At 58.4% G+C, this 12,687-nt stretch overlaps 3 protein-coding genes across 3 annotated transcripts; 2 read left to right on the forward strand and 1 right to left on the reverse strand.

Annotated features, from left to right (window-relative positions):
* Positions 1 to 1,714: 1,714 nt before the first annotated feature.
* On the forward strand, positions 1,715 to 4,755 carry BESB_024990 (uncharacterized protein; the record flags this gene model as incomplete). Its single annotated transcript, XM_029361187.1, has 4 exons — positions 1,715 to 2,099; positions 2,382 to 2,729; positions 3,019 to 3,210; positions 3,920 to 4,755. 4 exons carry the CDS (start codon positions 1,715 to 1,717, stop codon positions 4,753 to 4,755), a joined length of 1,761 nt encoding a protein of 586 aa, XP_029215542.1.
* Positions 4,756 to 5,042: 287 nt separating this feature from the next.
* BESB_025000 (uncharacterized protein) lies at positions 5,043 to 7,120 on the forward strand (the record flags this gene model as incomplete). The annotated part of the gene is made up of 2 exons (XM_029361188.1): positions 5,043 to 6,144; positions 6,546 to 7,120. The coding sequence occupies 2 exons, from the start codon at positions 5,043 to 5,045 to the stop codon at positions 7,118 to 7,120; spliced, it is 1,677 nt and encodes a 558-aa protein (XP_029215543.1).
* Positions 7,121 to 9,057: 1,937 nt separating this feature from the next.
* BESB_025010 (uncharacterized protein) lies at positions 9,058 to 9,447 on the reverse strand (the record flags this gene model as incomplete). The annotated part of the gene is made up of 1 exon (XM_029361189.1): positions 9,058 to 9,447. One exon carries the CDS (start codon positions 9,445 to 9,447, stop codon positions 9,058 to 9,060), a length of 390 nt encoding a protein of 129 aa, XP_029215544.1.
* Positions 9,448 to 12,687: the final 3,240 nt, after the last annotated feature.

A 12,687-nucleotide genomic window follows, 5' to 3' on the forward strand; every position in this document is an offset into this window, starting at 1 on the left:
GGCGTCGCGGCTCTTTCTCCTTCTCTCAGAGTCTCCTCCGGAGGCAGACAGACAGACGAGGGGAAGCCAGGGTCCGCGGAGAGGGCGAGATGTGCACAGCCGGCGGCGGCGGTCGGTGACTTGCGCGCTTTGCGAGGCGTCTGGGTGAATGCGGAGCAGCAGGTAGACAGATGTCAAGATAGAGAAGTGACAAGGCAAAAAAAAAACATTTTGGAGGGAGAAAAACCACAAATAATTGGCGCGGGCGCGTTTCGGCGCAACGCGCAGAGCGCATGCAAGCACTGGATAACTCTTTGCACTGAGGGAGAAAAGGAGAGGCGCGCGAGCCTGAGTTGGCGCGTCAGCTCGCGTTTCTCAGCTAGCAGCGCTGCAGCATAGTGTCGTGTTCGCCTCGTTTTGGCTTCATTATCTTCCATTTGTTTCGCCGCCATGTTTTTTCGCCTTTTTTGTGTTTTGTGACACGGCTTGCGGCGCACGAAGGAGGGAGAGCGAGAGGAGAGAGGCGATGGAAGGCCACGATGAGGCACCAGGAGGAGGGAGGTCACAGTGAGGCCGTGAAAGAAACGCTCTCTTTCTCTTCTTCTCCTTGAATAGAGGCCGAAAGAAAACAGCACCCTTTCCCTCTCTAACGACTCTCGTCACACCACGCCTGCTTGCTTTGGCGCTGTCGCTGTTTCTGTAACCAGCTGTACGTCAGGTTTTCTTCGCTCGTCGTGCGTGTCTCGAAGACTCGAGCTGCGCTCCTCTTCCGCGTTCTCTGCTGTCGCGTTTTCTCAATCCTCCCCTGCTTTCATCGATCCGTTCCTCCCCTCCGTGCCCTCATTTGTTCAAGTTTCCTTTTCTTGCTGAGCCAGGCAGCCTCTGCTTTCCTCCTGTCGTTGGCTGGCTAAGGTGGGCGCGTCCGCTTTCGTTTCTTCCCCGCTCTTCGCGGCTCTGTCAGATGCCTGGTGATGCGAAGACGACAAAGCGGGGGAGGCGTGTCGAGTGGGCGGCCTCTTTCTCTCTCTCAGGGTTTCGGGGCACCGCCTGGTCGTGGCCCTGGCTTCCTTCACTTCGTGGAATCTTCGTTTCGTATCTGTGCTCCCCTAGAGGCGAAGGGCTATTCGCTCCCGAGAGGTCGTTCGGCGGAAGCGCGCGGGCCTTCGCGTCTCAGGCTGGCGCGTCGATGCCTCATCACCTCCAGGGTGTCGATTGCCGCGTGGGCAGGAATCCGCTTCCTGCAGCTTTCGAGGCTGCTCCTTCTGCTCTAGTTTGTTTTGGTCTCCCCCGGTTGCGTCATCACCTCTCCCTCTCTGGCTTCCTCTCTCTTCTCTCCTACCTGTCTCTTCTCCAAGCCTCGCGCCGTCTGCGCCCCCACGCCACGGACGGGGGCCGTCTCCGCTGTGCGACCGTCTTCTCTCTCGCCTGCGGTCGCTAGCGTTCCTTCTCGGGTCGCGGCGCGGCGTTTCGTCTGCGGAGGCGAGGGGGCTGGGACAACCACCGAGTGCGCGGGAGAAGGAGCCAGTCCTCGACGCCGCCTTATGGCGTGTCTCACCGTTTGTCTAGCGAGGCCCCTGTTTTGCGGCGCGTCTGCCTCTATCTCACCTAGCCTCATTTCTCTGCCGTTTCTTTCCTAGCCGGCGTCTTGTTTTCTTCTCTCTCGGCTTTCCTCTCTCTTCTCTGTGTGTATCTCTGTTTTCTCCGCCTTTTTCTATCTTCTCCCTGGAGCGCGGAGATGGGGAACGCCGCAGATCGGCCCTCGCGGGCTGAGTACGGGCAGGCGACACCGGGCCGGCGCGGGTGGGGCGGGTCGCCCGCGGGTGCGGAGGGCGAGAAGGCTCCATCTGCGCCCCCCGCCGGCGGTGCAGGCTCCGGCAGGCTCGGAGACCCTGTGGGCTCAGGGCCCGCCGGCGGCGGGCCGCGAGGGGCGAAGGGCAAGCGGAAGTCGAGCTCGCACAAGGGCAAGGGACACGCGCTCATTGAAGTGCCGCGCGGGATCTTTTCTCTCCTCGTCAACATTCTCATGTATGCGCTTCAGCAGTTCATGCTTCTCTACGTCATCATCTCTAAGACGCGCTCTTGGCTCGGCCTCCTCTTCCTTATCTGGGATATTCCGCTACGTAAGGCTTACGCGCGCCAGACGCGCGCTCATCCCGCGGGGAGAATCCTGTCCTGTGCCTCTATTCTTCCGCGATCTAGGATTTAGCGTTTAGGGAGGGGGGCGGGGGGTATGCCACATATAAATGGGGATTCTTGCTGGCTTCACCGCGTGCTCGCTTTGTCGTGTGTTTCCCCTCTGCGGCCCGGCGGGGCGTCTCTTCCAGGCGGTGATGTCTTTTTTCGCTCGCTGGGTGTCTTGGATTTCATTTTTGGGGGGCGCGGCTGCGTGCGTTTCCACTCAGTCTTGTATATGTGCTACTCCATCAAGGCGGACACGACGGCGGACTCGTGTACGAGTTCGCGGCGCTGCGCAGTCCAGTGGATGACTTACACCATCACGGTCGCCGTGAAGATGGCGGCCGTCGCCTTCGTGCCCAGTGCGTACTCGGACTCGAGCGTGGCGCTGCTCAACTACACCAAAAACGCTGTAGAGGCCTTTGGGGAGATGGAGGCCGCCACGCAGGCGCGCCACCCGCCCATCGCCTACTTCGAGGAGGACATGAGCGTCAGAACTGCCGGCCTCGCGAACCTTGTCTTCAGCAACAACCCGCACTTCGTCAGTCAGCTAGTCCAGGTCGGCGAGAGTGCAGGTGAGCGTGAGGGGTTCAGAGGGGGGGCAGGGACGGAGGCGGGGGGGGGATGGCCTGGGCGGCGACGAGACCGAGAAGGAGAAGGCCTGCGAGGAGGCAGCAAAGGAGTGGAGGGGTGTTTTTGCCGGCCTCTGCAGGCCCAGGAGGTCTCTCTCTGTCCGGGGGGTTTGGCAGCTCGTTTCTGCCCTCGAGCCCCGCCGTGGGCCTGGCGGCCCCTCGCTTTCCTCACTGCGTCTGCGGAGGCTCATCGGCTTCTTGCGGGCGGCTTGGCGCGTTGTGCGGTCCGCAGACAACTTCCTTGTTTACGTCGGGATCTGCCTTCTGCCGGTCATCTACGTGGTATTCACGGCGCGGGCGAAGGAGGCGATGTACCCGACGATCAACCAGCTCGTCTCCGTGGAGGGCCTCCTCCACGCAGACCTGGGAGTTGCGTTGACCTTGGACATGCTTGATATCGTGGTCATGTTCAGAGACTCATTTAGTAAGGAAAGGACGGAAAAGAGAAAAAGCCTGGCGCGACGACGGCGCACCAAGAGAGAGACCTGCCCTCCACATCCTCTGTCAACGTGCGTGGGCGGGGATGTAGGCGCGTGCAGCGTAGAAAAACATCTCAAGGAGGAGAGAACTGGGCACCGCGGAGAGAGGACTCGCCGCTGGCATCTTGAGATCGCGTACACCGGATACGCCTGTCGTGACTGTCAAGTCTTTTCTTAGGTAGAGGGCTTCAGAGGTGTGAAGGGACGGTGCCCTGAGCACGTGTGTTGAGGAGCCAGGTTTAGGCGCAGCGTCGTGGAGGACTCCCTGGGCTCGAGTTTCGATTCTCCGCCGCGGTACTTGCATGTAGTCGTGGCTCATCCGATCTGCGCGCGCGCCTTTGCTTCTTGGTGGCGTCATTCGTGCTGTTTCTCGGTGAGGTACTGTGTTTGGCACTGTACCGTCCCGATATACTCCTGAAGCATCTTGTCCATCTTAGCAGGGAAAGCTACTACTCAGATGCCACTCCGATCAGTAGCATCGTACCTGGAGTAATCTGGGGCGCCTCCCGTTTGCGCGTCTCCTAGACTTCGTGCGAGCTGCCTGACGCCGAGGCGAACAGACGTGGAGCACGGGGGGCGGGGCCGGGTCGAATTTGTGTTGGCTTGTTTTCTTGCAATTTTAAAATATTTTCTTCGATTTTTTCCTGTCTGCAGGCCGGTACAGCAACGCGCGCTGGTGGGGGGGCGATCCAGTCATGAAGTGGATTTGCTTCGCCATGGTGATTCTCACGATCGTCGGCGTCATTTGTCTGGGGTTTGCCTTCCCGACGCGCTCGATCGACAGCCGGGCGATCACGTCGCTCTCGCAGACGGACATGTTTGTCTCGGCCAAGTACGCCTTTCTCGTCGGGTTGTTCATCGTGGATATACCCTTTTTGGCGCTGCGGATTTACTGGATCGTCGCGACGGACACCATCTCGTTCTTCATGTTCAAAAACGTCTACTCGCTGCTCACGCGGCCGCTTCGGCTGAATCAGTGCCGACTCGCAGAGCGCGAGAAAGCCAAGGGCACGCAGAAAACCTTCTACGACCAGGACGTGCTGCCTGAGTATCGCGAAGAAGAGGAGAGCGAGGAAGCGGAAGAAGAGGAAGAAGAGACGGACGACGAACTGCAGGAAGAAGACGAAGCGATGGTGCCCACGTGTCTCCCGCCGGGGCCCTCAGCCCTCGGGGGCTCTGTCTCGGGGCCTGTGCCCACCAGTCCAGCGCTCGCGCAGTCTCCCTACTACGACCCGCTCTACGGCAACGCTCCTGGCCAGGCCCCGCCCCACATGGGCCTTCCCTACGGGCGAGGAGGCCCCGGGCCGGGGGCCGGCGGGTCACTGAGCGGGCCAGGCATGCCCCCCCATGCCGGGGGGAGCGGGGGGGGGGAGCCGGGCTCGGAACCGCCAGCGCGTACCTTCGCCGCGCGCCGAGCTACGACGGGCCCGGCTGGACTGGAGGCGGAAGTTCTCCTTTCCCCGAAGGCGCGGGCGTGGCGAGAGGCCTAAACTGCGAGTTCTACGGAGACCCGACGGCGGGTGGAGGCTCCAGTCCCTACCATCCCCTGGCGGGTGTGCGCGGAGGCGCAGGCGGAGGAGCCGGGGCGGCGCCCGGAGGCGGCCACACCACCTACCGCCAGTCCAGCAGCGGAGCTCTCAGCGCGGGGAGCCCGACTGCGCTCTCACATCGAGGTGGGGGGCCTCTTGGCTTTTTTCGGCGCTTTTCCAACGCTCGCCTCTCTCGGATTGGAACGATCGAGGGCGAGGGCCCCGGTACCGCGGCGCCCGCGACCCAGATGCAGCCGTGGGCTCCCTCGCCGCATGGATTCGGCGACGGGCTCGGGCCTGGAGGCGGACGCGGAGACGGAGGAGACAGAGCGGGCGTCAGCTCCGGCACTGGTCACCACGGGGGGCCCTACGGGCCCGCAGCAGGGCCTGGAGGCCCCTTCGGGAACGTGGCCGGAGGCGGGAGTCGGGGGTCCCCGACGGCGCTTGCAGGCTACGCGCCCCCGGGCGGAGGCCTGCGGCGGCGCTTCACGCAGAACCTCCTTCACAGACGTCAGAGTGATTTGCCGCCAGAGGGCCCTTCAGCAGGGCTGTCTCCAGAGCCAGTGGTGTATCGCCACGGGTCGACTATGAATACACGTGCGGCCGCCAGCCCTCGGCCGGCGCCACCGAACGCCCCGCGTCGCAGCGCGTCGCCGCCTGTGCCCCCTCGGCGTGCGAGGGGCTCGACCCGGCGCGAGCGGAAGTTGCTGCGTGACCTCGAGTACGTTCGCGGGATTCCGGTGTCCAGCATCGGATTCTGGGCCTCGCTCTACCGTTTTTTCCTCATTCTTTTCATTGGAGGGCGCGAGGGCCTGAAGACGGTCCTCGACGACGCCTTCCATCTCACGTGGTGCGAGCAAATCCGCCTGCTGATCGCGCCCTTGGGGTTCCACACGATGCAGGGGGCCTTGTTCGCCATGATGGCCCTTTCCGTCCCGACGACGTGGAAGCGGCTGCCGGGCATCGCCGCGTGGCCTGACTTTTTTCCCGTCTCGGCGTGGCAGAGCCTCTCGGTTGTTGACCGCTCAGCTGTCGTGATCATCGGGATTTCGTTCGCGGTCGAGCTATTCGCCTTTACGTTCACCGCGCCCTTCTTCGATGTCCTCTTCGTCGCCGGCGGCACGGTCCTTCGCCTTCTCAGCGAGTACCTCCTCATCCGCTCCATCGCCGTCAGCTTGGCTCAGCAACTGCCCACGACTGCGGCGGAACAGAACGGAAGTCGATTCGTGGGATTCGCCGTCTGCTGTCTCTTCGTCATCCGCTCTCTTTACCACGTGCTCGCGCTCATCGTGCCGGGCTGCTTCGCGCTCTGCGGGAAGAGGCTCATGACCTGCAGACGCGAAAAGAAAAGTAAGCATCCACGCAGGACGTGCGCGTGGGCAGTCAGCAGCTCCTCGCATGCAGCGGACTCTGTTTCGCGTCTTCCTCCGTCGCCACCTCTGACCGCGCAGATCGACACTGGCCTTCTTTCACGGACTTTGCTCGTCTGCGTGACGTTGTTGTGCTTGTTGGCTAGCGGTCCTGCGTGTCTACACTCGTCTGTTGCACTCATGGACGCGAGGGGTTCCCCGTTGTCGGGTGTGGTGCGGCGGGTTGCGCCCGGCCGCGGATTGCATCGTGGCATTCGTTCGGCCTCTACACAACTGTTGGTTTTTCAGATTTTCACGTATACGCTGCATACTACTACTCTACTTGATGCACGTCTGTGGAAGGCGCTTCGCGTTGGTTCGTGTCGCTTGATGTGTTTGCAGAGGGCTACGAACAAGCGCCGGCAAGCGACGAGTGGCGGGCGGGTGTCGGGCACCGCGAGGTTTACTCGGTTTCGAACGCGTTGAACTTTACAGTGTGCCGCCACTTCCTGTCGCCAATTTCCTACAACGCGCTGCTCGTGGGACCCGACGTGGTAAAGGGCATTCGCCTGCTGGACAACATGGCACACGCGCAGCTCTGCGACATCATGCTGACTGTGGGGCTGCAGTTCTACGCGCTGACCATGCACATAAACTGGTACGACTTGGGCGTCTTCATCGGGCACGACGTCTTTCTCGGCATCTACGCCGTCGTCGGGCAAACAATCCGCATCCTTGCTCAGCGCCGATTCGAGCTGAAGCTCCTTCTCGACCAACTCGTGCTGCAGCGCAGCATCGATTTCCGCCTTCCCGGGGACGACGAAGAGGACGTCAGCGACGAGGGAGATCTCGACACTAAGGGCCGGAAGAAAGACAGACGAACAATAGGCATCGTCACCCTCGCAGATATCGAGGAGGAGTACCAGGTTGAGGGGTTCTTCTCCTCCCCTGGAAATATTTTCCCGCAAATTTTCTAGAGACGCGGGAGCGGAACTCGCCCAGAAACTCCATCTTTCGCCTCGTTGCCGCGCCGGCACAAAAAGGCTCTCCTGCGAAAGTTGTCGTGAGGAGAAAACCCCGGGTGTCAGCGACCCGTCTGGCTTTGGGGAAAGCACCTCCGAGCGTGATTTCCTGCGAGAGAAGTTGTACGTGTGTGCGCAGTTGTCTGCCTTTGGGAATTGATTTTGTTCGAATTCTGTTGTGATGGTGGCAAGGAGGCCCGTTTTGTGGCTAGAGAGAAGTGTCCGTGTTCCCTCAGCCACGGGACAGGGGCAGGCGGCACGAAGCTGCATCGCTGCCATCGTTTGTTGTGTAGATCGCGTTTAGGGTTTAAGGAGGCGGGAAAAACAAAACGTACGCGCGGAAACGATCGAGTTCCATGTCGCAGAGGTTGCAGCAACGGCCATGTGGAAGTGTCACTCCTTAAATGTCTACGTACATCGCCTGAACAGTATCAAGGTATTTCTGGTGTCAGTGAAACGCTTCGTTTGCCGCCCTAGTACAACGAGTCGGCAGTTTGCCTTTCAAGTAATTCTTGCCGTTCGTTCCATTGGGGCTTAGAGCAACGCGGTCTAGGCTGCGGTGTTGGTTTTACGTTAAAAAAGGCCACTTCTCAGCGGCTTCCGCGCGGTCTGTACAAGTAATACCTTGAGAGGTTCGGTGGTGCTCTTCGCTTCATCCCCCAACGGTTCATCGGTTCAGCACAGCAATTCCAAGAGGCTGAACGTTCTCCCTTTAGCGTACCCATCAAATCACCCACTATACACTAAAGCCATGCACCAAATAGGAGCTGCACGACGGTGGTCGCTGGCGTATTCAGGTCGGTAATCCGCTGTATGCGAAGGTCTCTAGAGGACACGTGTGCCAATAACCAGGTGCAGAGCAAGACGTTCACAAAGCCGACGCTGCTTTGTAGAACCCACAAGTTGACATCAGGAGATGCAGTTTCACGCAAGCCGCAACTTTAATCCCCTGAGGAGGAACATGCTCCACAGAGAAGCGAAGCTTGCCAAGGTGTACGTGCGCGGAATGGATCGATTTGCCAGTAGAACCTGCACGGTATGACGGCGCCAGTAAGAACTCGAGACGCAGGCTCGTGAGAATCGAGGGGAACAAGCGCTGTGCGCGGCTGGCCACCTGAAGATGTCAGTGTAGACACTAGGGCACTGGGATAGAAACAGAAAAACAGACTAGCACGTTTTGCTTGCCACGCATGAGTACGGCATTGGTGCATAATGCTCATGCGCTTAAATGTTTTTTAGCATCCAATCCTGAGCACCGTCAACCACTCGACTTGAGTCGAGGGACGTGTCGAAGCCGCGTCTACGGAACATCCCTGCGCGCGCCAGGTGCTCAGAGAACCTGCAGGAAAGACAGCCAGATATCTTCAGTCCTTTGCTCTACCACCGAGCTATTTCAGCTTAATATAAAATAATATCATTATCGCTAGCGCAAAAAGAACTGATAGTTAAATCAGATACTTCCATCAAGGTATTACAAGGAGGACTACTTTTAAATACATCTTCTCTAGCCCACAACCACGGCGTGCCTTTCCTTGTATAACGCACTGATGCGTAACATGCTTCAGCCGGAATGGGCCATCCATAGATTCCGTGCTTTTCCTTCCGCTCTATTCTGAGACGGCTCGCACGAGCGTACAAAATGAAACAAGCTTTGAACAGACTAGCAGAGCCGCTGTGGGAAAGTCGTTTCAGAAAAATCGGCTATTGCCAGTTTCCGCGATTTCTGGCGTCGCTCAAAGGAAGCCGCGGGGGAGCAGGTTCCGACTCAGTTACTTTGATCCCGCATTTTCGGGATCCGCACAAAATGGAACAAGGCAGCCGCTGTCTGCCTGTTGGCGGCGGGGTCCGTGTGAGGCCTGGTTTTTCTCGATATCGTGCTAGTAATTTCGGTCTTACTTTGACTGCAGCCCGTAAGACGAGCGCTTGAATTCGACGGGTGCCTGCTTTCCGTAGAGGTCGTTCTGCCTGAAGTAGAATACCGCCGCGTACTCAGGTCCGGATGTGGGAGCATCCGGTATTACCAAGGCAGGCAACACCTTGTCAATGCCCCGAGATTTGACCCTCGCAGGAGGAGAACCGTCAGAATACTGAATGGGGAGAGTCGTCATAACCCACGTGTCTCCTTGTGTCGCTTGGAGCCCCTCTTCAGTGCATTCCATGCTTCTTCGCCGCTCACGGAGTCGTTTGTCGCAGAGGGCTGGCGTGCCGCTAGGTGGAATCCAGGCTTGCGAATGCACTCCCCCAGGGGGCGCATGTCCTTTTTGCCTCTGAAATGGAATCATCGCTGGCGGCGTCTGACCCGGCTCGTGGTTTCTGACAACAGCCTCGCAAAGGCTCACTAGATAAGTAGCTCAAAGTTTGCGTGCCTGCTATGGCTGTCGCAACTTGGACGCTATGAGAAGCTGTGGGTCCACAGTCCCAGCTGGCCTGCGTCCACCAGTGATGAAAATGCCGGCCCAAGTATGACGGCGGGAAACACACCTGCTGTGCTTCCGTCAGCAGTCACGTACGAAGCGCTCGGCGCGACGGAGGCTGAAGCGGAAGGGAAGCAAACCCTGAGCGGGGAAAAGAAACGCAAGCTACTGCACATGCAAGAAGTCTGTTGTGTGCGGGTCGAGTCAGAGCATGCGGCGAGACAACCACTCTGGAAGCCGGGGCGACTGGCGTACTGCAGGGACTCCCACGTGTAGTTTTTTTGCGGCGAGACAACCACTCTGGAAGCCGGTGCGACCGGCGTACTGCAGGGACTCCCACGTGTAGTTTTTTTGCACTCCCTCCTGTTCCTCGTCTTGGTCTTGACCAACTGTGACGTGACCCGTGGCAAAACGATACGCCGTGTTGGCGTGCCACGGCGAATGAAGGTCGGCGCTGGACAACTAAAGAAAATCTTGGAATGCAACTGGCTCGCGCGGACAACACATGGCGTTTCGTGGGACATAGAGAACCTTGTTTCTCGTACGCCAATTCCGTAAAAAACGGATGCCTCTCTGACTATTCGCTCACTCGCAGGGAGTTAGACTTACGGCTACCGTAACCGCCATTCAAATGTCGCTGGCCATGGCCTGTTTACTGCGCACCCTTCGCGAAAAAGTTTCCTGCCATGCCACCTGCGCAGCAAGACGCTACTACCCGAATATTTGTTTTCGTTCGCACCCTGTGGGGACAGCGGCAATTGCCATCTAGGTTGCGTCGCTCTGAGGGACGTCGACGGCCAGCGGCAGGCACCTCTCTCACTGATCCTCTCTCACTGATCAGTCGGCAGCACTAAGTCCTACAGGAGTCGCCCTGGGCTTGCATCCCTAATCATATCGCCAATAACAGTGCTCTGCCGACGGAACACATTAGCAGTTGCCTCTGCGTCTATTATCGAATGGTCTTGCCCCCTCAGGAGGATACAGCAGGCAGCTTGTTGAGCGCTAGGTGAGCATGAGAGCTGAAAACCAAATTTACTCTAGTCCCGAATCCTGGAGTACGGGAGATAACTTCAGTTGAGAACTACAGGCATATCCTCGGCCGCACTGACCAAGGTTCACAGACGCTGTTAATACGTCTTAATACTTTGACGCATCACGCCTGCCGCCTCTCATTTCCGGGGTAGCTGGCAACCTCTTAATTCGCTTCCTCCCTCGCAAGACTGGCGTGCTGGTTCGGCTACCTGTGAGTCGGCCTCCATATGATTTCTTCATGCCATCACTTCATTTTCGTTTCTGCAGAATCTGGTACATGAAGCACACCTCGGCAGCAGCAGCTGGCTGCGAGCGCGCGTGATATGAATTGTTCCTTGTATTTAGGCGGTGATCTCGTTACAGTAAATAATATCGCACCCGTTTCTTGTATATGCTCTTACAAGTATATTTTTCGATTCGGAGGCCTCACCGGTGTGGACGCTCCTAGCGTAATTGTTGTAGACCGTAGTGGGAGATACGCTGTGGGCTAATCCACAGGTTCCCAGGGAACACCCCAGCGAGAGATTTCTTCTGCATATGAATGCAAGGTGAACTTTCTAAAGCGTGGTGCCAAGCGCGTTCGATTCACCCCGTCGGTTCATGAGCATGTTCCCGCGAAAAGGTTGTGCCAGATTCCCGCCGAGCAACACTTTTCTGCATGTCTCGAGACACTGCCTGATGTGGTGGAAGCGCCAGCGGCTGTTCCTCCGTGTACGCAGCTGCATTCCTTGTATTTGTTCACCTTGTTTGCATGCTGTTTACCTCTTTCTTTTGGGTTGCGCCGCAAACAGCAACACAACGCCGCATCCAGCACACAGCGATGACAACGGTGTGGTCGCTCCGTTGCCGCGCCTGGGCGGTCGTTTTCAGCTTTGGACAGAGTATCAGGGCGTTGGCGAGTCAGTTTCCATCCTCAACTAGTCCCTAACGATTGGTGAGTTTTGCGAAAGCGTGCATCTTTTCTAGATGTGGTGTGTGTGGCCGTGCGCAACTGTCAGAGTATCAGACCCCATTGCGAAAAATAGCGGACATCAGCGTAGAGTGTGTCAGCCACGCGCGCACTCCCTTCGCTCTTTTTCGTGAGCCTTAACTAGCGAGCAGGGGGGAATGCATTCAGAGGCGGGACGCGGGAGCGGTTTTTTGAGAAGGTTTTTGCAGTTGCTTGAGAGGGCCGCTGGTGGGTGGAGAGGGCGAGTTCCTCCGGTAATACGGAGCTTTTTGACGTGCTTATTGGCTGCGTCCCCCTTCTGTAGGAGCTCCCTTGTGTCTGTGTGCTGGCTGCGCCATCAAAAGCGAGGCGCCGAGAAGGTCGCAAAGCAAACAGACCTTGTTCTTGCAGCCGCAGAAGCACTACAAGCTTCTCTGCCGTCCTCCCTTCTTCTTTCTTTCGTGGAGCCTCCCCTCTTGGCTCTAATTTTTGGCTAGTTTGGTTGCGCGGCTTCCCTTCATTTCAGACTCCTATTATTTAGGGCTTGTCTGTGCGTACGTCTGTCCTGCTGTCGAGGCATGACACTTCGTGGTCTCGTCTGGGAGATAACCGAAGCTTCATTGGCGCCTGGGATTCTTCTGCCACAGCCTTCTTCGTCGTCCTCCAAGGACAAAGAGCGAGTGAGTGACCGCCGGCTTAAGAGTCCGTGGGAACCAGGCAGTCACCGTAGACGATTCAGCTAGCACGCTCCGCTTAAGCAGATCCTCGACTGTCAAAGCAACGGTCGATCTCACGTTTTGATCCCCAACGTCTCCTTCTCGCCGCCTTGAATCCCTGTTTTTGTCTGCGGTCCGTCCAGCTAACCAAAGACACTCTGAAAGAGCGTGACAGGTTCTTCTTCGTCCCACTTGTCCGCGCTGTCACCCGCCTCGCAAACCCGTTTCTTGTCTCTCTTCACCTGCCGACCCAGCTCCGCGCTCCTCCGTGTACGTCGCGTAATTCTCGGGAAGCTTGACGAGGAGGTTGGCTTTTGGCTTCTTTTTTTAGGACGGGGCGCGGGTGTATTGCCAAGACTGGCTCAGAATTTTTTTCAGGGCACCTGCCTCACGTTCTTTTCCCACGCAAGCCCCGAGGGCGCAGAGACGCCC

This window comes from Besnoitia besnoiti (genome assembly GCF_002563875.1).
Source record: "Besnoitia besnoiti strain Bb-Ger1 chromosome Unknown contig00014, whole genome shotgun sequence".
NCBI classification, from domain to species: Eukaryota; Apicomplexa; class Conoidasida; order Eucoccidiorida; family Sarcocystidae; genus Besnoitia; species Besnoitia besnoiti.